General features: G+C 40.6%; 2 protein-coding genes across 4 annotated transcripts in view; both read right to left on the reverse strand.

The window, feature by feature from the left end:
* The window catches only part of GAB1 (GRB2 associated binding protein 1), a 145651-nt gene extending 144377 nt beyond the window's left edge, over positions 1 to 1274 (reverse strand). Inside the window, exon 1 of the mRNA XM_075035687.1 lies at positions 84 to 1274. Within this exon, the coding sequence (XP_074891788.1) occupies positions 84 to 167 (84 nt within the window). The 5' untranslated portion in view covers positions 168 to 1274. The remainder of the gene's footprint in view (positions 1 to 83) is intronic.
* A 9855-nt stretch (positions 1275 to 11129) lies between these two features.
* Positions 11130 to 25260, reverse strand: part of USP38 (ubiquitin specific peptidase 38) — a 28264-nt gene continuing 14133 nt past the window's right edge. For all 3 annotated transcript variants that reach the window (XM_075035653.1, XM_075035663.1, XM_075035672.1), the window contains 2 exons: positions 23042 to 24395; positions 11130 to 14179 (listed from right to left, as the gene is read on the reverse strand). In XM_075035653.1, the coding sequence (XP_074891754.1) occupies positions 14018 to 14179; positions 23042 to 24395 (1516 nt within the window). In that variant the 3' untranslated portion in view covers positions 11130 to 14017. The remainder of the gene's footprint in view (positions 14180 to 23041; positions 24396 to 25260) is intronic.

Genomic DNA, 25260 nt, shown 5'->3' on the forward strand with positions numbered 1-25260 from the left:
GCCTCGGAGCACCTTGCAAGAGCTAAAAACAACACCATCAATCACCTCTCCTTCCTTCCTTCCAGTAGGTAGGCGTAAATTACCTGACTTGGATGACTGGGCTGGAGGGGAGGGAAACAGAAGCAGGGCAACCGAGGAAAGCTCACTGGAGGAGTTGAACGCTTCATGCCAAACGTTCAGAGCCCGTGGTCGTTCTTATACCTCTCTTGACACACAGCTCCAAAGCCAACGTCCAACTCGCACTTAAGTCCTGGCTCCTACATACAAGTCTTCTACCTTTACCGCCCAGGTCTGCGGCCACAGGGAAACACACCTGCTGCAGAAAGCCATACACCCAAAAGGACAACCACCTCGGACTGGCCGGGCTAATCCCGCAGAGGGCTCAAAACAGCAAGACAGCCCGTGTAGGGAAAGGGGACCTCGTCAGCATATGGGACATCAGCGTGATGATCTTACAGTGACCTGTGTTGCTCAGCAGGCGATCCACAGCAGGTTTGGGCCAGATGGGGCTTTCCAGGGTGTGATCTTGGTTCTTGCTAATGGAAATAATCACGCCTGGCTGTCTCAAGTGCATGGATCACTGTGAAGGATAGGATGAGACGCAAACTCCTAACCAGAAGCAGATGGAAACGTTTATTATTGTGGCTCTTCTGCACTCACAGAGCAGTGGGGGTCTAAAGGGTCTGAATGCCGGAGGCTGACAACATCCCTCTGCAGTGGGGGATGTTACAGAGCACGCAAGTTATCTCAAGCTCACTCTTCTTTTCCAGCAAGAAATCAAGCTCAGCTTTTGTCCACTGCTGTTATATCAGGAGCTCCCAGTTAAACAGCAATTACATTTAAACAGTTTTTGTCACATATTAGTCTTTCTTGGGAAGACAGCAGGAAAAAAGGGTATTATCTTACTCCTACAGCTTTATTTCCTTGCCATTACTGCTCACAAAAGTTTACTCTATGTTTTGCGACACAAAACCCTGTACAGCTTCGTCTTGTGACTATATAATATGAGCTGGGCATTTTAGTAATTATCTCTGGCAGCCTTCCTCCCTCATTTACCGCTCCTCCCCAAAAGAGATTCAAAACAGGAAAGATCTTATTTTGTATCTGAACATGGGATAAAAAGCTCACCAACTGTTGTCAGTAAAGAACAAAGATAAAATCATGAGATTATTATATAGACTACACATTCTTCAGTGGCTGTGGAAATCACTTAACACTTCTTTACTCAATTATAAAGAGTGTTAATCTCTTTCACCCTTGCAAAGATTTCTGTTATTATTGAATGGAAGCTATCAGTAAAAACAATGCAATGGGAAAATACCAGGCTCAGTAGGAGTTGGCGAGCACCAGACATAACTGTGGGAGTGACTCCCACAGTGGGTTCTGGCTAAGATATGCCAGTTATGTGTTCTTATTTTATCTTTGTTGTAAACTAGGTTTTTGACAAACACCCTCCCCCCCATACAAGGTTATTGAACTGATGAAGTGCACGAGGCACTTTGCAACTGAAAAAAAGAAAAAAGATTGGCAAGGGAGGTTTTTCTTACCGTTCGTCTAAGCTAATCTTATTTTGTATCTTTAGACCAGCGCTTACCCTGGGAAATGAGAACTCAACTGTGTTATACCTACAAAGGCACCCTCCCTCGCCACAGGTGCCTGGGTGGTGAGCCCGCTTCAGGGAGAGGCGATGGTCTGGAGAAGGAAGAGCACCACGTCAGCAGCCGAACTGGAAGCCCAGCGCACCCGCCCGGTCCCCCCCTCTCTCCTTTAGCCGTGCCTCGGCTCACCCCCTCCCCAGCCCCTCGCAAAACAGCAGCGTTGGCTTGGTCAGCTCGCTCACAACAGCAGAAGTAATAAATCCTTGCCTAGTTTATAGCTGCATTTTTAAAAATCCAGCACAATGTTTCTGACTCATCAGAAACCGTAATCGCTATAAGCATCCCAAGTGAATCGAATCGCACCTGAGACCGATCTGGCCTCACTTTTTCACTTGCTGTAACAGAGATGGATTGAAATGAACAAGTTTAGCCCCCTAACATCTGCTCAGCAAATGCTCACATAAATCAGGATGCAGAATATAGTATATTTGCCACACCCTGAATAGCAATAGTCAAGCAAGATGAAGAGCAGAGTGAAATCCTGGACTTGCTGAAGTCCATGGCAAGACTCCCATCAATTTCAGGCAGGCCAGTATTTTAATGCAGATTGTTACCAGATGGTAGATTTTAGGACCAATTGACAAATGCAATTAAAAGCAAAAAAGAATTAACTGATATGATAGCTGTATTAATTACTTGCATTCATATTATCAAAAAACAATACACAAAATCCATGTATCTCCCAGCAACAACTATGACTGCCCTTGTAAAAGTATCCATTTTCACTTTGAAAAACCTGAAATTCTTCTAACGAGTAAACATTCTCCCCCAAGTGAGCAGATTTTCCATACCAATTTGACTTCTAAACATAGAAAGATGCTATTTTTTAATGATGTAAGTCACATAGTTTATTTAGATAAACACACTATCTTGCCCATGCTTAGATCTTTTCCCCCACATGTTGAACAGAATCTTTTCTCTTAAGAGGTAAAGTAGCAAGGATAAAAATTGGGAGTTGTTTCCGAGATAATACTGCGGTCTCCTAAACCAAATTCAAACCAAACATTAGCTAATACAATAAGCCTAGAGGTAACACTACAAGTTCATGCTCAGCTTCACAGTGTCACCGTTGCTTTTTAAGTCCTTGCAAATAATGTAATAAAGATATTGCCTCCAGACAGTTATTCTTAAATTCATCCAAGACTGAGATGAATTACTATAACTCACGCTTCTCTCAGCATGATTGTTGCAGATTGCCTGTATATTTAGGAAGATTAATTTACACTGGTCACATTATTAAAATTCTTCTATAACCCTAAGGGAAAATTAAAACACCTTTTTCTCCTACAGGCAGCATCTCCATGCTCGAGAAGTAAGGTTAACAGTTCACTGAGTTTTTATGAGCAAGTGCAGTTGGACTGCTGGGCAGCATGGTGAGAGACGTTTTACCCAGGACACGAATTTGAGATACTCTCCCAAAGTTATTCTGAAACACTTTTTATGGGTCTGTTTATATTTTCTCATTGGCTCCATCTGACTTTCTCAAAGTCAGTAAAGGGATTGTTATTTTTAAACCGCTGGCCACAAACTCCATTTGACATCTCAAAGACAAGTTAGTCTTTCTCACTAATGCTACATCATCCCTGAGAACTCTAGAATTTCAGCTTCAGTCAAGTATCACATGTCCAGCTTTGCTGTCTTGGCTCTGAAGCAAAGACAGACACTAAAAGATTATTAATAAAAATGCTTTTTTAGCTACTGCTGCTAAGATTTTGCCTACATACAAAGAGGCAGGAACCACCTTGATTATACCATTGACTTCCCCGAGACCTTAAGATACTTGTAGCCCCAGCAGTCAGCCATTTATCCTGACAGTCAGGACACCAACTGCTCCAAGAAGGATGCTGATAAACTTCCACATTAAAGGCCTTCACTTTGCTATTCAATGCAAAGGAGAGACTGGAGTATTGCTGCAACTCCAAACAATGGGTAAATATTAATTTAACATTTCCTGCAGATGCCTGCTTTACAGTTTCCCCCCCCAAAGTATTTATAGCAGAGCTTCAGTCATGCACTGATTTAAAGAAAAACTACAGTCCCAACCCCAGCCCTATGCTCCATAGCACAAAATTCTAAGACAACACTGAATAATTTTATGGGAATGTCAACTAAAAGATAGCAGTGTCATTAGTGCTCTCTACTGGATAAACACATAATTACTCCAAAATGAATACAGCACATCAGGGACCTCAGTAACAAAGTGGTGTAAAATCACTTGTAATTATATTATAATACTTGGACTATATTAATAAAAGTTTATATTACTCAAAGCAAGTTAAAACCTTAAGTCGGGATGCAACAAAGGATGTACAGAAGTCCTTGAAAAGAAAACACAGCTGAAGTTGCAACTCTGATATCTGAAGTAGGTAGATTAGAGAAAAAACAGGCAAGACTGTACAAGCATATTTGAGTCGAGGTAGTTTTAATCAGAAATATTCCTTCCCATTCCTCGCATACTATATCCGTATGCACAGATTAATTTACAGCTAACAACTGTGAAATTCAATTTCAGAAATTCTTCTGCCCTCAAAAGCAGTAATACATCTGGAAGTCACAAAACAATTTTCTTCATCACTTCTCATACCCTGCAAATACAGGGCAAGCTTCTACTTGTCAGTCAGACCAAGTGGTGTCACTTAGTTTTCTTCACCTGGAAGTCACAGTGAACTAAGTCAACATGTCCATTACCCCCCCCCGCCCCATCACCACGGGTGCCTATGGCTCCATCTGAATGAAGAGCACCGTAATTTGCCATTCCCTCCAGCCAACACTGAAAGGCCAAGCCCCACCACCAGCAGAATGGTTGTACTGCCCTGTAGTTCAGCATCATTCAGAGCCAAACATAAAATACCTAATTTGGCATCCAAGTGTTGATGGTTCAAGCACCTGCAACCACAAGCCTCTGCATAAAAATGAGCAGTGATTGGCCTTTGTGAGAACCTCTTAATAATGCAATTCCCTACAAATACCTGAAGTACACCGACTGCTACGCTACCTCCTTCTACCAGTGGGCATACAGATTTCCTAGCAGGAATTCTTAAAGGGTTGAAGAAACACAAAACTGTTTTTACTGTTAACCGCTACTTGTCTGAATTTTTACATGCAAAACAGAGGTTTTACAGAAAGTCATGTGAGGTTATGTAGATGCAATAGTTCATTTTAAGTTTTTTATTGCATTTTTGTTATCCAATGTTTGATAGATTTAGGAATTAAGTTTATCACAGTAGCATTTAAAAGCCAACTGTGAGACACTTTACGTACAGCCCCGTACCGACATGCATGCAATGTAGAAGATACAGTCTGTGTCCTGGAGAGGTTAGCATTAGAGTCAACAAGGCAGCTGCAAGGGACATGAGGAGGGGGAGAGTGGATGTGAAGAGGAAAAACACCACAACACTGATGAAGCCATAGCAGGAAACATTTCATAAGTATCATGATAATTTATTCCACTGAATTTGTTTAGGGGAGAATAAGATAAAAGAAAGAGTTGCCAGATGGACAGTGCAGAACTGGTGAAAACCACTACTAAACACAGAGCTGCTGAGAAAGCTGTCCAAATTTCAGTTTTCCCTGCTTAGGGATACTGCAGTTTCTCTCACCCAGTGAGTCTCTGGCTGCATCCCCTCAGTTTTTCATGAAGGCACTTAAAGTAGGAGGGGAGTAAAGAGAATAATCTTGCTGGGTCCCAGTGATCTGAAGGAAAATGCATGAGGCTATCTACGGCCTAAAATGAGATACCTATCCCACCAGATTGGACTAATTCTTATTATACACAGCCCCTCACCGCTTTTTATGCAAGAAAGTGTGCATCATCCTTTTAAAAACTAGGGAGAATATTCAGGCAGAAGAATTATTTGGAAAAAATTAAATAGCTATTTCCAAATGAGATTAAGTCAAAAAGACAAAACCCAAAATATTTACTTTGTCCAAAAAAATTTGCTTGAATGCACCGCAGACAGACAGGAGGCTGGGTATTAGTTTAGCTCAAATAATAATGAAAACACAAATAGGTACAATTACCTTGACCAAATGATTGCTACACTTTTTCCCACATGGTTTTTCTTTGTGTATACGTTACATGTGAAGTTAGTAGGGTTTTGCTTAAACATCTTCTCTTTGGTCTCAAAAAGAGTAGGAAATCCACAGCTTTGCATACCCCCACACTCTGAAGCTCTTGCTCACATTCCTTTCCAGCTTCTCCCTCTCCTTCTTTAAAAGCCTCTAGTTGTTTTCCTTTCATCAAATCCTCTCCAAAGCTGAGCATTCATGCCCATTCCCAGAACGTGAGCTGGGGAACGTGAAAGAGCTGCTACTCTATAGTTCATCCTGGTCTCTCCTGTTCAGCACATGTTTAGCACCAAAGGGGACCACATAAGACTGAGATAAGCAGCCTTGTCAAATAAGCAGTTACAAATGTACTCAGCTGAAGTTTCTCCCAACTTGTGGCTTATGCTATGCATTCACAACTGGAGAAGAAATATTGACCACAATGTACAAACTCTGTATTGGATTTGCTCCCAGGAAAATGAGAAATTTCAAAAAAAGAGATACTCTGCCTCTCCATAGCTGCAATGAAAGGAAATCTTCTTCATCTATGACTACACTTAAGTCTGGTCTATGAACAGAGGGTGCATTTCAGGCCTAGCATACCAATAACATTTTAGTCCTTCCGTACACGCCTTCCACCTTCACACACCCTTGTGAAAGCATGGGAGCAGCACTACCCTTGTAGGCTGCCATGCAAGATCACGCTGACACTACCTAGCATCCAATTCCAGGAACCGATCCTCCTTCCGCAGAAATGTTAGTAACTGCTTTTAAGAAATTAACTACCTGAGGCCTGTTTGCTTTTCTATTCCACATCCTCAGATTCATATTACTTTATTATCCTCACAAATGTCTTCATTCACATCAATCCCCAAATGCAAAATACAGCAGACAAACCCAAGTGATGAAATCATCCACCTAGCTGCTTGTTTATACTGCAGCCAATTCCCTTCCCCAATGAATTCTGCGTAGCTGCTGTTTTCATGGTCTCACCCATAGGAAATACTTCTTGCAGCCCTGCCATTTTAAAGCACAGCAGAGAACTAGCAAGCTCCTACTGGAACCAAAGCATTTAATTTTTTTTTTTTTTTAAATTATGATTAGGTCCTTTATTATGTTAAAGCCTGATCTGTCCTTTACCTTGGCAGTTAGCAGGTTCAAGTTACTTAAAGCAAAACTGAACCAGCTCAGGTCAAGAATAATTCTTCAATTACCCTGAATAGGTCTTGGATGAAGGGGAGGTTCCCACGATTTTATCCTCACTGGCAGTACCAAGCTTAATCCTGAGACCACATAAAGGCAGCTGTTTCTAATGCCAGAGGGAGGTATGGGCAGCCAACTAGAGGAGACTCAACTTCAGACTACACATTCTAAGGGCAACCTAAACCTTTGCCTTCCCTCTCACATAATTCACCACCCAGGAGTAATTTACAGATTATTAACTGGCCTGTTAATTGTTTGAGTTTCCTAGGTATTCTTGTAGTTAAGAAAAACAACCAAACCCAAAAACCTCCTTTCAACTTGTCGTCTGGAGAAACTTAAGGAGAAATACACAGAAGTTTAAAACAGCCTTTGAGAACCTTGTCTTTATTTACAGGAGGCCTGAATGTTTCTGTGCCATAACTTCCATGTTCATTGAGAACTGCTGCATTTTAACCAATGATGATGTTCTTTATTAATTTATCAAGTTGAAGGTCATTTCATCTTCTTTGAAGATTTAAGTAACACCAGTTGAGAAGACAACTCAAATGAAACATTGTCGTATCACTGCAACTCAAATACACATGAAATTCAGCTACTGCCTACACTTGGTCCTCTGGATCTGTTCTGACTTATTTTCCATGTTTTTGTGTGAGATCCTTCAAGCCGGGATTTAAAGATATAATTTACAATTCCAAAAAAAACCTCCACCACTGTTATATTTTACTAGAACATCTATCCTTCAACTCAAGTCAAACACACAAAAACTTAGGTACTTTCAGACACCTTCCAAGGCATTTAAAAATATATATTTTGACTTCTTTATGCAGCCCAACAAGAGTACAGTAAAACACTCATTTGCCCCATCCATTTTTAAAAACTGATATGAAATACTATTAAACATTTATGCCAGTTTACAACAACATGATTTAAGAACAGGCATACTGCAAAAATTACTTCAACTGTAGTTCAGTAGAACAAACACCATGAAAGATACAGCAAGAAAATTAAATAAATTCCTTTTAAGGAGTTGAGCACTAAATATTGTAATTCTTTAGAGAACACTTGAGAAAGGGCGAGTCAGTTGAAAAATGGTACTAACTTTTAAAGCCAAGTACTAACACATTCCTGCGTTTGGCAAGGGATACGCCTTCCCCTCAGAACGGGAATGGCTTTGCATCTTTGCAAACCACTTAAGGCTGACACCTTTTTTTTGTCATTTAACGCACACTGTAGGAAAACAAATGGTGAAACAGTTCACAGCCCCTGCATCAAATTTTCTAAGAACTCAGAATAAACACAGCTCTAAAACATTCTCATGCAGCATAAAGTAATGACAACAGTCTATATTCACTGAGTAAAAGAAACCATTATTTTGAACAGGTCAATTTCGATACCTGTTCCCATCAAGTGAAAACTCTTCAACACTATAGTCCAGAGAAGTGGTCTCTAAAGTGAGGTGCATGCACCCCACGGGGTGTGGAAGACAATCCATTTGGGTGCAAGAAGAAAGTTTTTCTTGTACAATTAAGAAACAAAATTTTAAATAACTTAAAAATAGTGTTTATTTCATCTTTATCTCATACTTTCTCAATTTCTACTCTTGTGTATGTATATAATATATTAGGACAGTAGTACATATATAGTTTATAAATAAATAAATATACATATTTTGGGTGCACACTTTATCAGTTTTTACTGATGGGGCGTGCAATCAAAAAAAAAGTTTGGAGACCACTGGCCTCGAGGATGCTGTATGATACTACAGCTGCTAGCCCAACCCCATATCCTGTTGCTGAATTAATTTTTTAATATCAGTCTGAAATACGCTCCTCAGCAGCATATTTTCAATATGCCTATTGAGAGTTTTTTCCCTTCACGCACACTGATATAATGGAGATCCTAGAAGGATTAGGCTTGGATAACAAAGCATTGTTGACAGAGTGTCCTTTGGTGGAATTCCACTAGCGTTACAACTTTATAGCAGGTACACGTGAAATTATAATTAAAACATACGCAACTTCCAAATCAGATTAGAGCCGTCCTTTCCTTTTTTGCAGTTTGGCAGTCTCATTTTAGTCTCGCACCAGCGCTTCTCCTTCACCACCCCCCTGCCCCTCCTTCCCACGCACCGACTCCACGTGCAACCACCCGACCTCCGCCTGCCGCTTGCCACGAGTGCCGGTCTCCGTCAGCGCTGCAGCGGGGGTCCCCGCGTTACCTGCTCTGGGCCTGGAGGTATCGCTGAGGGGGCTGGGGACTGTCCCCTACTTGAGCTAGCACCTGAGCAGCACGGCTGGCTCTTACCCCTCAGACCCCTCTTGCAGAGACGCATGCTGAGGCGGCACCCCAGGGTGGCTGCGTCTGGCCACCCGCAGATGCAGATGATGGTGAAGGTCCCAAATGGCCACCCAGCAAGGCACAGTTCACAGGCAGCAGCTGCTCTTCCCAGTTTGGGGAAGTCTGGGGAAGCCAGCCAGCAAGTATCCCAGCATTTCAGTGCATGTGGTAGCACGCTGTTTCCCAAGGCGGCAGTGGCAGGTTGTGCATTTTGACATGCCTATTCCAGCACTTTGACAACTGATGCCTAAAAATATTACCCACAATGGAAAAAAAAAGGAACAAGAAATGTGTATCCTGAATCCACATACCTGCCTTAGAATCCAGCAGACTTAGAAAAAACCCCAAGCTTCTGTTTTAAATAAGAAACTGGCATAGTGTATTTAAAAATGTTCATCTCTGCTTCACTCTGGCTAGTTTTAAGTTTGCTTTCCCTTTGACCTGGATATTGTCATTCAAGCAAAAGCAAGACTCACAATGAAGGGGGGGGGGGGGGAGGCGTGTGCATTTAAAGAAAATATAAAGAAAATAAAAAGTGTGTGTGGTAAGCCAATGCTACGCTACACATCACAGCTGGCATACTGATCACAGCCAGAGCTCAACTCACAGGAAAAGTCTCTTTAACCCACTTGCTGAAACAGGGATACTCACTAGTTAAGTCCACGCAAAACATAGCATTGTACACAAGCCAAACAGTGTCACACGATTTTCGGTTCTCAGCTGTTACATTTGACCTGACACCTATGTCATTTAAGAGCATATTACTCACAGCTATGAATTCAGATTAAGGTAGACCTATGATGACTGGCTGTAGGGAACATGAAAGTTTTTAAGATCATCTATTCTGATCTCTTGTTTAGATCATAGATCATTTGCTCAACCATTGAAAAAGTCCAATAATTTACATTTGATTACAGCCTACTGAGGACGTCAACTGCTACAACCCATTAGACCCCACAGTAGGCTGTTAACCAGGAAATTGCCCTTGTATTATAAACTGAGCACATTTCTTTGGATCACATGTCTGCCTAACTTCCACTTTCCACCACTTCATAATTTTTATGCCTCACTCCCCAAATCAGAGACCAACACCACCCAAAACTGAGCAGTCAGTCTTTGTTGTTATGTCATAGTTTAGTATTCCCTTCATTTACACTTTATTCTTTGAGACTTAAAAACAAAACTGACAATGTGTCAAGATGGGAAGCCCAACAGAAGAGCAAAACTCTAGGAAGGGACTAGAAGGGACCTCTGGTTTATCAAGTCTAGTTGCCTACTGTTCAGACACCACTTTGCATTTAATGTCTTTCATAGATATATTTGGCTCTTCCTTCAAAGCAGGTCTCTGCCTGCAAGGCAGTTCCAGAATTAGTTCTGGTAATTAGGAACTTTGTTGCTAATCTCAATCTTATTTATGGAAAGTTTATACCCACTTGCTTTTGTTCTAACACTCCTTTAGCTCACAGTGCTTCTGCCCTTTACCTGTCATTTGTACAATAAAAAGTAGTATTCTGACTCCATAAACCACCTTACTGCTAGAGATAAAAAAAAAAAAAGGCTTACCCATGAAATAAAACTTCCAGAGCATACAGAAGATAAAATATTTAACTTCACAGAGTAGGGAACGAGGCATGGGGAGGGAGGGGGAGGGAGGAAAAAGAGCTAGCCAGAAGGTGTGAATTGTTTAGTTAGCCAAAGAAGCCTTTTCTCTCTTCATCCTGGATAAATGGGGTTGTATATTTTGTAATCACTTGTTATGGGGGTGACATTCACAGCAATCCACTGTAATGCTCCACAGGAAAAAACTGTACAAAATGAACTGTATTGAAGAAAGTTAACACAACTCCACTGACCATTAAAACAAAGACCAAAACACAATCCGTCTTGTTAAAAGGAAATATGATTTTAAAAGACATACCATCCTTGAGTTTGGTACAATAGTATATCCTTCATGAAAGCAAACAACAAAAGAACCTAAGCTTCAGAAACAGTATTATGTATTTTATATCTTTCTACTGATTCAACTTAGATAGAAACCAAATTAAGAATGGAGCCAAAAAGGTCAATAAACAAACCATCCAGCATTCATTCACAGGCAACAGAAATCGAAGTACCCTATGTACATTGTTCTCTCATATTATGTCCAGAAGATAGTCGCATGCAACACCATTACTGTAAACAATGAAGAAAGGTGTACATTTTAGAGTGTGAAATACTTCTCCACTTTCACTAGTTTTATTGAAACCTTCCAAGTTAGGTATGAATTGTCCTACGATGGTTGTCAGGTCAGGAAGCAGACTTGCAAATAGGTATTCTGAGTTTTAAAATCTATTTGTAAAACCCAAAGTAACTGCATCAACAGAAGTCAACAAGGGGAAAGAAAGAAGTTATTTTCAGTTTGAGACATACCATCATTTTATACCTAAGGAGATCCAACCCTATTGGCATTACTCTCGTATAAAATTTCCATATTTAACACCTAATTTAGAATAGGCAAACAAGGGTGTAGAAAGCCTTCTAAGAGCTCATGAAATAAATATAGTACAATAGGTATACAAAACTCCTACTGCACATTATTTTTAGGTAGGCTACATAATTTGTATTTTTACTGTGAAAACATAAAAACAAAACTGACCTTTACAAAATTATGATTTCATATAGAGTAAAAACACTTGCCTCTGCTTCTACTTACTAGTGTTCTAAAATGAACAGTAAATTGATACAGAGAGACAAAATACTCCCATTGTAATGCAAACAGTAGACAGCTTCTTAGTGTGTCCTCATAATTTGGGAGAGAAAAGCCAAATTAACCTCACAATCATACAAAACACTTTAAAACCAGAGCTAACTGGCAGAGAAGCCTAAAAAGAAATAAAAAACCCTCTTAGACTGAAAGTTACAGAATTTCAAGGCAAAGTGAGCTTTCAAGAAAACCTCGTCCAAGCACAACGAAATGAGAACGTTCCTCACACTAGTCTCATAACATCCCACATTTCCACAGCTGAACTCCTGGTTCAGAGACCTACAACTGAGATAGCAATGAAAGCGTAGATCAAAGCCGAGGTACTACAAACTGTCAAAACAAAACTTGGAAACTTAATGAAAGTGAGCTGCTCTAGCTTTCTTGAGCAGTAACATATGAACCTATAGCAGAGCAAATAGCATAGTTTTAGTGATAATATAAAAATAGCTTGCAAGCTAAGTTACCTTTTAGACTAAACTCCATTTTTTTTTTATATCGTATGAACAAGGTTTAGTTTTACCAACTTATTTTATGCTTTTCAAAGGCATTTTGTAAGAAACTTTTTTATTTTGTACAGTTAAGCTAACACCTGCCAGGTTTGCATGCTTTTTAAGGATGCACTTTGTCACCTAGTAGAATATAAAAACACAATAAAACAGTGCAGAATTTTGTAAAAATATTTTAAATAAATTTACACTTCACTATAAGATTATTCAAGTTAAGAATTAATCACCAGATTCAACAGTGTAACTCCTTCACTTCTGTTATTCTCATTGCACATCAAAACCAAAGTTGCTATTTCTGCCAAGACTAAAAGTAGTGGATCCTCAACCTCCGCTGGCCTAACAGGCAAGCAAACACTGCTCCACAGACAGCATCATTTTGGTCTTCTGCAGACAGGTGAAACCTGAACTCACCAGAAATTTCTCACTACAAGCAATATCAGAAGGCAAAACTTCAAAGGACTCTTAGAAGCATAGATCCTCAGCAAAGATCAATACAGGTAGCCTCCCTGTGATTTCACAAACATAGCTCAGTATTATGACCAGCTTTTTCTTAGCAATGCACGCCACGAAAAGTTACAGATCACTAGGTATGTATTTTTTTGTTTAACCAAAAGATAATGGGCAACACACTTACTGCATTTCAGACTACCAGATTTTTACTTCTGGAAACCTAATAGCTTTCTATAAATGTACTGATTTCTAATACTGACAAAAAAAAATTGACTACTAACATTTTCCCCCTTTTCTGCAGCCTCAGAAAGTTTAAGTTACAGTACTGCAAGGCACATACAGAATCTCTTTCTCTCCAATACACAGCAGATATATTCCCTGAAATAATTTTAAAATCCTCAAAACAATTAGAAATGCTACAAAGTTAACAATTTCTATTTAAAAACATTGTTCCTACAGAACATGCACTTTTTTGGAAAACAACTTAGCAAATATTTATAAATTATTTTTTCTTCTTTACATTTACACTGCAAATATATTCAATAATTTTTAATCTGGAAAGTACTGTATCATGTCACATGTAAGTTATTGCCTTCATTATAAATTGCATCGTCTCTGGAAATCCATAAAAGGTACTGGATTTGAAAATAAGGTGGGGGTGAGAGACTATGTATGCAGTTTAGCCCATCTGAAAGGATTTCCACATAAAGCAATACCGTCAGAGTAAAAAATGAACTTTCTTCATTCAGTGGATGAGGACAATAGAAACTGATGTAAGTGCGTTTGTTCAGTTTGATGCAGTGTCATTAGCAACTACTTAAAAATCTCCATTTTCTGTCTTTTGGGCAAGCATATCTTACTATAAAAGCAACTGAATTTTTAAGAGGTAGTTTTTTTCCATTATGCGCTTATTTATTTCAAATAAAACATAACCAAAAAACCCCCAACATTTGCTTTTGAACAAGGATCAAGTCTCAAAACTTGATACAATATCTGACAAAGTTCAATATTTTAGTTGTCCTCAGCAGGACTGAGCTGCTTTGGAACCAGTGTATTCCAGGTTGTCTTCATAGTCAAAAGACTAATCTACCAACAGTACTGAACCCACCCCCTCCTCCTCCACCTGTCGGTCCACAACTTCCCGGGGGGTCGTTGTCATCAAATCCATTGGGTCGGAAAGAGCATGAGGCTGAGGCAGCTTGAAGTGCTTGTGTTCGAGCACTAAGCTCTTGCTCCTGAAATGGAAGCATAAAGACAACTCAAAAAAAACCAACCTTAAGTCCTTGAAGCAGCTTATTTCTAGTAAATTCTGAAACAGCTTTTAAAGCAACATTACTAACTGGACTCCTAAGTCTGAAAGGCTTTGTTGAACTTCAAGTTGAACATCCACAGTCAATCTGAAACGCACAATTCTGTTGAATATCAGTAAGTATATGTGATTCATAAATAAATCCCTTTAAGTTTATGCTAAAATTGTATTTTATAGCAACATGGGATGTTACTGAAGAATTAGACAGCTGATCAAAAGCTAACAAAACATTAGGTTTTTATGTATGTTTCACATGAACGTTCATCCTAGCAATTTTGTGATGCCCTCGTTCTTGGTTGCCAAATAGAAAGGTAAAACCATTGTATCAATATTAATTATTTAAAAGACACTTCTATTCCACTCAATCAACTGCATAGAGTAATAATGTACTCAGATAAAAGGCAAAAAGATGGACAAGCTATTTAGTTTCCATTCAGCGCAGCTTTTTAACTTTCAAGTGTTACTGGTATGCTAACTCTGTTTTAACATTAGTAAGTCTCAGGAACTCTACAGCACTGCATAAAATCAGAGTCAGCTGCTGGAGAAAGTAGCTGCACAAGTAGCAGGAACAAGAAAGTATGGCCTCCTGTCAGCTACTTTTTCAGCTGAATGCCCCTGGGGTTTTTTAGACATGTAAGAAGGGGATGAGCAGTTTTTTCCCTCATTATAGATATCATAAACTATTTTGTCTTTGGCCAACTAGTTTCCTAAAACTTGCAGCAACTTCTTGCCTTTAGTATCCCTTCCTTCAATTGGCCAAGAGCTTCAAAAGTAGAGGGAGCAAAGGCAGATACTGGGCTCTGGAAGACTGACATGAAAAGACAGCAGACCTGTACAAGCTTTATTTCTTTAGGAAAAAAAACAGAAGTACTGATGTGCTAAGGCTCACACTGATAGCCTCCTTCACATGACACTTCGTCACTACATACCTCCCTAAAGGCAGTGGGAAGAAATTTTAACAGGGTTTTAGTAATTACATGGGTCACCTTGAATTGCTCTTTTTCTACTCCACCTCCTGGTGAAAGCAAGGAACAGAGCCAAGAACCTGGAAGCCTGTATTATACTACCATGAAAGCACTAAAAACTTAAGTCTTGTCCATGTACTTTCACAGGTGCTAAAAATAGTACTTGTGGGTTTAAATTACTCTGCCCTTTTAGAAAAACACAGCCTAAGTTTAAAACTATTTTACACTACTAAGAACTGAAATGCATACTCATTTCCAAAATTATATAAAAGATATTTGGAGGACATTGGCTACACGGATATGCTGGCCATATTCCTTAAAGACAGTATTATACTATGTCCAGCAGTACGTGGATTCTTATGTTATCTGCAAACTATAAGACACATCAAAAACTGAGTAAATTTACTAGGAATAACAAGGCAATATGAAGAACTCACTTCTAGTACCAGAAATCAACAGAAAACTTTGATTAAAATAGCAGGCCTTGTACAAATACCCTGTTTAGTTGAAAAACTACACTGCAAAACTGTTTAACTTAGAATTTCTTCTCAAAACCAAACTGTGGGAGGCTTGCTACACTGTACCTGGGGTGGTTTTTCTTTTTTTGGTAAAATATTTCAGAAAAATGTTTGGTTTAATGCAGCACAGTACCAAACAAAAAATGGAGTTTTCCTTACTCCCTTCTCCACTTTTATCCCTCCAGAGAACTGTTTTCTGGCAACTTTGTACCTCTTAAACCCCAGTAGTGAGTTTTACCTAACAAACTGTACTACAAAAGAATATAAGCATCAACAATAGGTTTGCTGATAGTGCTAAATAAAAATCTTAAAATTGTAGACAAAAAGAACACTAGAGTCTTACAGCTAAGAATTTTTTTTGCCAGATTTAGCTAGAAACACAATTTATTTTAATTTGCCTTACTGCAGTTACTGGATAGCATGAGGTTTTGGCATACCTATACAGCTAGATTACTTTATGTATGTCTTCTATTACATACCTTTCACAACACCATTAGCAACAGTATGATTGTTCTACTGTCACTAGGCTTCTTTATAGAGAGGGGACGAGCCAAGAGGAGAAGCCCTACTATGAACAGCAACAACAGTACGCTGCACATGACTTATGTGCAAGCGATGACTCTCACAGCTCTGGAGACGCACAACACATTTGTTACAGAGTGTAAGTGAGCTGCAAGCACAGCTTTTGTCAACCACTTAGAAATACTGTTCAGAAGCAGCCATAACGCACTGAGAATAGGATCAACCTCAGTTGTGATCTTTGCTTCATTGCTACCATGTACAAAACATTTTCTATAAAGGATGGAAAGTATCTCTCTACATATGCACCCACACAAGAAAAATATGGAACAGTGATCAAACTATCAATTATTGAAGTTTCTTGACAGAGTATTAGTATTAAAAACCACACACTATTTGTGTCTTAAATGCTAGAAGTGAATTTTAGCAGTTTAAGATCTTTCATGCTTTATTCCTGTTCAGTAGTCTGTGCTAACTGAGCACATTTCTTTCTTCTCTCAGGGCACATATTGACTTGATTAATATTAACCTACATTAAGTTGTTCTAGTATAGCACACAACACTGGCATTTTTGCAAGAAATATCCTTGTTTCTAAAAAAAGTGTTGAATGTTTTCAGGCCGATTATACCAACAAATACTAAACCAGGTAAGTAAAACTTGACAGTCAATACAGTTCCTTGGACTGAGAATAACGCAGAGCATATTCCCCCCACCCCCCCAATCCACTTTCCACTTGTTCCCAGAATGGGTTTTTTAATTTGTTTTAACTGGAGTAGAAGCTACCCATACTGCAGTTTTTGTTATTTAAAATGAAAACATTTTAGTTTACCATGTGGTAAACTGGTATGCAATAGTAAAACAAAAGCAGTAAGCTAAAGATTTTTTGGAACGTTTCTTCTAAAAAGTAAAGGCTTTCTCAGGACAGAAAAGTATATTCTTAACTTAGCAGGAAAATACTAGTTTAGAACTCTGAAAAACAATGAAATGCGACTTCTCAAAACTACAATAACCTAATTCAGTGAATCACAATATTACTATTAATTTGAGAAAAACAATAACTGAGCATTTCTAATCAGCATCATTTAAATTGAGAAAAGGACAGAATCTCAACAACTCTGAGATTAGTAGACCACTACCCAAAGAAAGCCAATACTGAAGAATCCAAAATTGAAAGGTGAGTAAAAGATCATAAACTTAAAGAAACCAAAACAACTAAAACACAAACACACACTACATACTTGGAAAATATACATTTCTTCATTTTGAGAATACTATATTTTTCTTTTTTTTTTATTGGAAAGGAAAGGTTTTCAAGAAACTACTAACTTGGCTTTCACTTGTAAGCTGTAAGAGAAAATGACTGCATGCTTTATCTAATTTCAGCTGCACGTTCTGTAGAGAAAGCTTTAGTCTGGAAGATTATCAAAAAACAATTTTTGTGCATATGCACCAAGTGACTTTAACTTTTATAAAATCACATTGTTTTTTTCACTGGTCCTAGGTGTACAGCAGTACTCAAAAAGCTTAACATAACTAACTTCTTAGCATATTCCAGAAGTTGCATCAAAATGGTCTTGAAAACATTAATTCAGAGAAACATATTTAAGAATACTTCACTATTTGACAAATCAATTTCTAAATATCCTGATAATGTTGCTTGTTCCGTATGGCTAAAGCATCTCTTCAGATTTGAAGAAAGCCTCTGTTATGCATACTCAGGTAATCGCCTAACATTGAAATGTGTGACTGCAACCATTGGATTCAACAGGAAAATACACAATTAAGAATAGTAACTAGGATTTAATATTTTATGTGGATGACACTGTTCCTCATTTAAATGTTTGGCTTTATATAAAAAAAGATTACAATATCACTGCCCTTTCTTCAGGCTATGTTATTAAAACGGAGGTGGGGGGCAGGGGTGTTCCATCACTCAGTTACCTAGGTGCTGCTGTAATTATATACATAAATTAAAAAAATAATCCAGCTTTGAGCTTGAAATTTCACAATTAAAGCATTCACACATCAATAGAAGTCACAGCAATTCTGACTGCCGTTATCTTGCATGCAAGTCCGTGCTCCAGGCGGCAGGCAAACCCCCTCTTTGCCCACCTCGCCTTCCCAGGTGCCTCTGTACAACAGGTACGAGGCTCTGGATGTGGAAGGTCAGTCAATGGATGATGTGGATGACGGTCTATCTACACCGGAGCTGTTGCCAAGATCAGAAAGGCCTGTCCCCCATAACACAACCACCTCCACGAAGAAGGAAAAAATGTGTTATAGTTGTAGGTGACTCCCCTCTGAGGGGAACAGAGGGTCCAATATGCCAGACAGACCCTCCTCTTAGGGAAGTCCGCTGCCTCCCTGGGGCCCAGATTAAGGACATCACCGGGAAACTCCCCAGCCTGGTACAGCCCTCGCACTATTACCCACTACTGCTCTTCCATGTGGGCGGTGATGAAGCTGCAACACATAGTCCAAGGGTGATCAAAGAGACTTCAGGGCCTTGGGAGGGTTGGCAAGGGGATCTGGACCACAGGTTATTTTTTCCTCTCTCGTTCCAGTTGCAGGCAGCAACACTGGAAGAAACAGACGGACCCCGTCTGTTAATGCATGGCTCCGTGGATGGTGTCACCACCACAATTGTGGGGTTTTCGATAATGGGATGGCCTACACAGCACCAGGCCTTCTCAAAGCGGGGAGAGGGTCTTCGCTCAGGAGCTAGCGGGGCTCAGTGACAGAGCTTTAAACTGGACTTGAAGGGGGAAGGGGATAATATCAGGCTTGCCCGTGACAAGCTGCGGGATGACACGCCAAGGTTAGAGGGATGGGACTACTGAGGGCCCTCAGCCTGTTGCTCTGAGCCGTGCTGGGTACACTGGAGCACACTTTAAGTCTTACGGAGATGAGCCAAGGGCTCCTGAGGTAATAGGAGCCAAGAGGGAAACACCAGTGAAATACCTCAAAGGAACTACGGAGTCTTCCCCTAAGAAGGTGACATGGCCAACAGCCCAGCTGAAGTGCCTCTACACCAATGCACACAGCATGGGCAACAAGCAGGAGGAGTTGGAAGCCACCGTGCTGCTAGAAAGCTACAACCTAGTTGCCATTACTGAAACGTGGTGGGACAAATTCCATGACTGGAGTACGGCTATCAATGGCTACAGGCTGTTCAGAAGGGCCAGGTGAGGAAGGAGGGGTCGCTCTCTATATCAAGAAATGGGTAGCATGAAGAGCTGCCTCTGAAGAATAGCCACGAGCAGGTTGAAAGCTTATGGATAAGAATTAGAGACCAAGGCAACAAAGGGAACCTTATGGTTAGTGTTGTCTACAGGCCGCCTGATCAAGGGGAGCCTACTGACAAAGCCTTCTTACTCCAGCTACAGGAGGCATCGTGCTCGCAGGCTCTCGTCCTGCTGGGACACTTCAAACACCCCGACATCTGCTGGAAAAGTAGCACGGCGAGCTGTAGGCAACTCAGGAGACTCCTGGAATGCACTGAGGGTAACTTCTTAAGCCAGGTAATAGACAGCCCTACCAGAGGGGATGCAATAGTGGACTACTGGTCACCAACACAAGTGAGCTAATTGGTGACATCAAGATTGGAGGCAGCCTGGGCTGCAGCGACCATGCTCTCGTGGAGTTCACAATCCTGAGGGATATGGGTCAGGTGAAGAGTACAGTCGGGACCCTGAATTTTAGGAAAGCAAACTTCCACCTCGTCAAGGAGTCAGTCAATAGGACCCTGTGGGAAACTGCCCTCAGGGACAAGGAAGCAGAACAGAGCTGACAGATCTTTAAGGACACTTTCCATAGTGTGCAAGAGCTCTCAATCCCCAGGTGTAAGAAACCAGGAAGGGAAGGCAAGAGACCAGCGTGGCTGAATGGAGACCTGCTGGTCAAACTAAAAGGCAAGAAGGAAATGCACAGGCAGTGGAAGCAGGGACAGGTATCCTGGGAAGAGTATAGAGACGCTGCCCAGCTGTGTAGGGATGGGGTCAGGAAGGCCAAGGCGCAGCTGGAGCTGAACTCGAGGGACTCAAAGAATAATAATAAGGGCTTCTACAGGTATGTGATCCAGCAAAGGAAGGTCAAAGAAAGCGTATCCCCCTGATGAACAAGACTGGCAAACTGGTTAACAACAGACAAGGAGAAGGCTGAGGTACTCAACAAATCTTTTGCCGCAGTCTTCACTGGCAACCTCTCTTCCCACACCTCTCGAGTGGATGGACCGCAAGATGGGGACTGGGGGAAGCAAGGCCTCCCACTGTAAGAGAAAATCAGGTTCATGACCACCTGAGGAACCTGAACATACATGTCTATGGGACCTGACGAGATGCAGCCCAGAGTCCCGAGAGAACTGACTGATGTAGTTGCCAAGCCACTCTCCATGATATTTGAAAAGTCATGGCAGTCAGGTGAAGTCCCTGGTGACTGGAAAAAGGGAAACATTGCACCCATTTTTAAAAAGCGTAGAAGGGAGGACCCTGGGAACTACCGACCCGTCAGCCTCACCTCTGTGCCTGGGAAGATCATGGAACAGATCCTCCTAAAAGCTATGCTAAGGCACACGGAGGACAGGGAGGTGATTTGAGACAGCCAGCATGGCTTCACCAAGGGCAAGTCCTGCCTGACCAACCTAGTGGCCTTCTATGGTGGAGTGACTACATCAGTAGACAAGGGAAGAGCTACAGATGTCATCTGTCTGGACTTCTGTAAGGCCTTTGACACAGTCCCCTACAACATCCTCCTCTCTAAATTGGAGAGATATGGATTTGATGGGTGGACTGTTCAGTGGATGAAGAAGTGGTTGGATGGTCATATCCAGAAGGTAGTGGTCCACTGCTCAATGTCTGGATGGAGATCAGTGACAAGTGGTGTCTCTCAGGGGTCCGTACTGGAACCAGTACTGTTTAGTATATTCAGTGACATAGACAGTGGGATCAAGTACACCCTCAGCAAATTTGCAGACAACACCAAGCTGAGTGGTGCGGTTGACACGCCTGAGGGACAGGATGCCATCCAGAGGGACCTGGACAAGCTGGAGAAGTGGGCCCATGTGAACCTCATGAGGTTCAACAAGTGCAATGTCCTGCACCTGGGATGGGGCAGCCCCCCCAGTATCAATACAGGGTGGGCAATGAAGGGACTGAGAGTAGCCCTGCCAAGAAGGGCTTCCCAGTACTGGTGGATGAAAAGCTGGACATGAGCCAGCAATGTGCACTTGCAGCCCAGAAAGCCAACCGTACCCTGAGCCGCATAAAAAGCAGCAAGGCTGGCAGGTTGGGGGAAGTAATTCTGCCCCTCTGCTCTGCTCTAGTGAGACCCCACCTGGAGTACTGCGTCCAGCTCTGGACCCCTCAGCACAGGAAAGACATGGACCTGTTGGAGCAGGTCCAGAGGAGGGCCACAAAAATGATCAGAGGGATTGAACACCTCTCCTGTGAGGACAGACTGAGAGAGTTGGGGTTGTTCAGCCTGGAGAAGGCTCCAGGGAGACCTTATTGCAGCCTTTCAGTACTTAAAGGGGGCTTATAAGAAAGATGGGGACAAACTTTGTAGCAGGGCCTGTTGCAATAGGACAAGGGGTAATGGCTTTAAACTAAAAGAGAGTAGATTTAGACTAGATATAAGGAAGAAATTTTTTACCATGAGGGTGGTGAAACACTAGAACCGGCAGCCCAGAACAGTGGTAGATGCCCTGTCCCTGGAAACATTCAAGGTCAGGTTGGACAGGGCTCTGAGCAACCTAATCTAGTTGAAGATGTCCCTGCTCATTGCCGGGAAGCTGGACTATATGACCTTTAAAAAGTGCCTTCCATTCCATGAATCTAAGATCTGAGATTGCTGCAAAAGAAGCCATGTTTTATGCTACCCTATGCAGTCGAGAGGAAAGGTGGCATATAAACAAAGATGGTTAGGACACAAATGCTTTAACCACACAGTCTGAAAATAGCAGTAGAGCTGCAATTTAAACTCAGTTCTCTTGTTTATGTTTGTAAAATACCTGCAGCTATTATAACAAATTTTCCACAGTGAGATTTAGCTCTTCTTTTCCAATCTGAATTTACCTAGTTTTTCTAATTTGAGTAGGCCTAGAACTCTTACAGGAACAGCTCAACCCATCAAAGAGCACACAGTAAAACACACTGTTACTGTTACACCATCCAAACATAGCAGCAATGCTCAAAGCAAACCATATAAAAATGTGGACAACAGTGGTTTTTTGTAACAGCAATAGAAGAGGTGACTACAGCTAGGTGAAGTTCTCAGAGCACAGGGAATGTGCAGGTGGCAGAAAAGGCAGCAAAGGGAAAGCGAAATCTAGTCACTACCATCTGGTCTTCATTTTAGTGGTTCTAGCATTTGTTGGGTAAGCACAGTTGTATAAATAAAACTTCAGTCCAAATCAAAATGTGCTATTAAGAACACTGCTAAAGTATACTTAAACTTCTTAGGTACTCTTGTAATTTATTAAAGGCAATGAAAATCAGAACTGTTTGAAAAGCCTCTCCTGCATAGAATTACACATGATTAAACGACCTATGCAAGCATCTGCACTAAAAATTTAAACTGAAATAAGTTTAAGCCATTGTCCTTGAGGCTTCCCATCTAATGGTGACAGCCTTACTATGAAACCTGTCTAGCAACACCAAGATGGAAGCAAGATTGGTGATTTATAAAGTTAATAAACCAGAATATTTAAAAGTTAACTTTTTCTTTCTATTAGACTGTCTCTTGTGACTTTTACGGAGACCACTCTTCATACACAATTTCCATCTTACCTGCAAGTACAGTTTGTTATCTTTTGTAATTGCATCCATGAGGTCTTTTTGTAGGGGAGGGTCTCCATTTACCCAGAGTCCATTTGCCGAATTGGTGTTGAAGCCACAGGTGCTATTTTGTTTCTTGTAAAACAGAACATAAGCAGTGTCCTTTGGAAATCTACTGGTAATTTTCTGGACTGACTGAAATGAGGTAAATGTCACTCTGCTGTCATTGAACAGAAACCATTCTCTTGGCATCTCAGTGTCCAGCTCATTTTCTACAACAGTACAAGGACTCTCCTCTGTCAACAACTTATCCTGAGGAGAAACTAAAGAAAGAGCTGTAGACTGATGGCAGAGTCCTGAAGGCCCTGACCCAGTAACATTTCTAGCATATGAATAATAATGTCCACTTTCAGAGGATACACCAGAATGCACCACCACAGAGCTTAACATGTAGGGCACCAATTGGGGGCAGGTCACTTCATCAGCACCTGAGGGCTTCAGTTTTTTAGCAAGATTTTCTCCAATATCAGAAATCTCAACACCAACAGACCAACCTCCTGAAACTACAGCTAGTGGCGATGTTGCTCTTCTGACTGGCAGTTCCAAAACAAGTGGCAGAGACACATTGTCCAAGATTTTGCGCCTTATATGACACTTTGGATCATATGAAAATCTCAAGAGAGTGAGAATGAGGTATTCGGGTTCCTCAATGATTTGCATAGTTTTCTCAGCATTCTGTAGAGAGGCACACTTTTCACAATAATACTTATTGTCTCCACTGAGGATCTCAGGTGCCAGAAAATAATTCAGTAAGTCTGTAACTGACAGGGTGTTTTTACCTACTAGCCTCTGAGACATATCCCTATTATCTTGAACTTTGTTGAGTTCAGAACTTGCAGTATTCTCAGAGTTTGGCTCAGTAGAAAAATCTTTTATGGTTCCTTCATTCATTATTGTGTCACATCCACCATTTACTTCCAAATTATTGAAAGGGGTTCCTCCAGCAGGACTAGTTGCTGAAGTACTAGTTTGCACCACGTAGTCATCTTTCACTTCAGAACGTTCCATACATTTTGGGCCAATGTTCTCCAAGGAAGCTGGAGGACAGAAAGCCAGAGAGAGATCTGTGAAAGCTTCTTCCTTTTGAGACATACTTTTGCAGTTCAAACAGCATATAGTAGTCTTCAATTTTCCTCCAAACATCTTCTCTATCAGAGTTCTTTCTTCACTTCCCATACAAGGTGCTTCAGCAAATACTTGCGCTTTATGGACAGCTTCTTGTGTCTGGGAATCTTCATTCATTATTATACTTTCAGAAGTCTTTGCTGAAGACAGCGCTTTCAAGGTTCTCTCTTCTTCATGCAGCCTGAAGGCAAAGAAAAATAAATCCAAGTAGCTGTGCTATTTTGCAAACAAATATTGCTGCACCATTTCAGACTTTTTTCCAGTTATGCTAAAAAATATAGACGGTTAAGTGGCTAGAAGTGTCCTATATTAAAAAAGCCATTTCTTATTTTTTATATAAGCAAGCTGAACCATACAGGTCAGTACTATCCAAAACAGAGTATGACAGAAGCACAAATACATTTAATGTGGGTTTCATTATATATAACAGAACACAATGGATATATTGAGAGAACTGGCAAGTATTAAAAAACCTAACAAACAACAATTTTATTATTTACCGTTACATTATCTTTAATAAATCAGTTCTCTAGTTGACTCGTTCTGTATGTCAGATTTTGTAAGAGAACAACTAGCTATTTATCTAGTGCCAGACTATTTCCAAAGAAAAGAAAAGGTCAGGATTTTGTAGCCAAAAAAGTTAATAAACTACAGCAAGAAAAACCAAACCAAAAAAGAAACTCAAGATGGGGGAGGGGAAGAGGAAAAAAAAAAGGGGAAAAAAAAAGAACATTATTTCACTATTGAAATAAACTTTTGGAAAAGTGGAATGTGTCATAAAGCAATATTGCTAAGACACATCTCAGCAAGCCAAAATTAAAGACAGCTACTAATAAATTTAGATATTTTTGTTTAATCTGTGCCACAGTTAATTTGCTTGTTTATTAAACTGGTTATAAATGCATGTACATCTCTTCATGACTTATCTGACCTGTATGAAATATAGCCATCTCCACCAACAGGAAATTCCAGATCCACGACTAAACTGCTTTCAGCAACCGCATTAATTTTTACAACAGGACCATGATTCTAACATAACACCCAAG

This window comes from Buteo buteo, chromosome 1, assembly GCF_964188355.1.
Source record: "Buteo buteo chromosome 1, bButBut1.hap1.1, whole genome shotgun sequence".
In the NCBI taxonomy this organism is placed as follows: domain Eukaryota; kingdom Metazoa; phylum Chordata; class Aves; order Accipitriformes; family Accipitridae; genus Buteo; species Buteo buteo.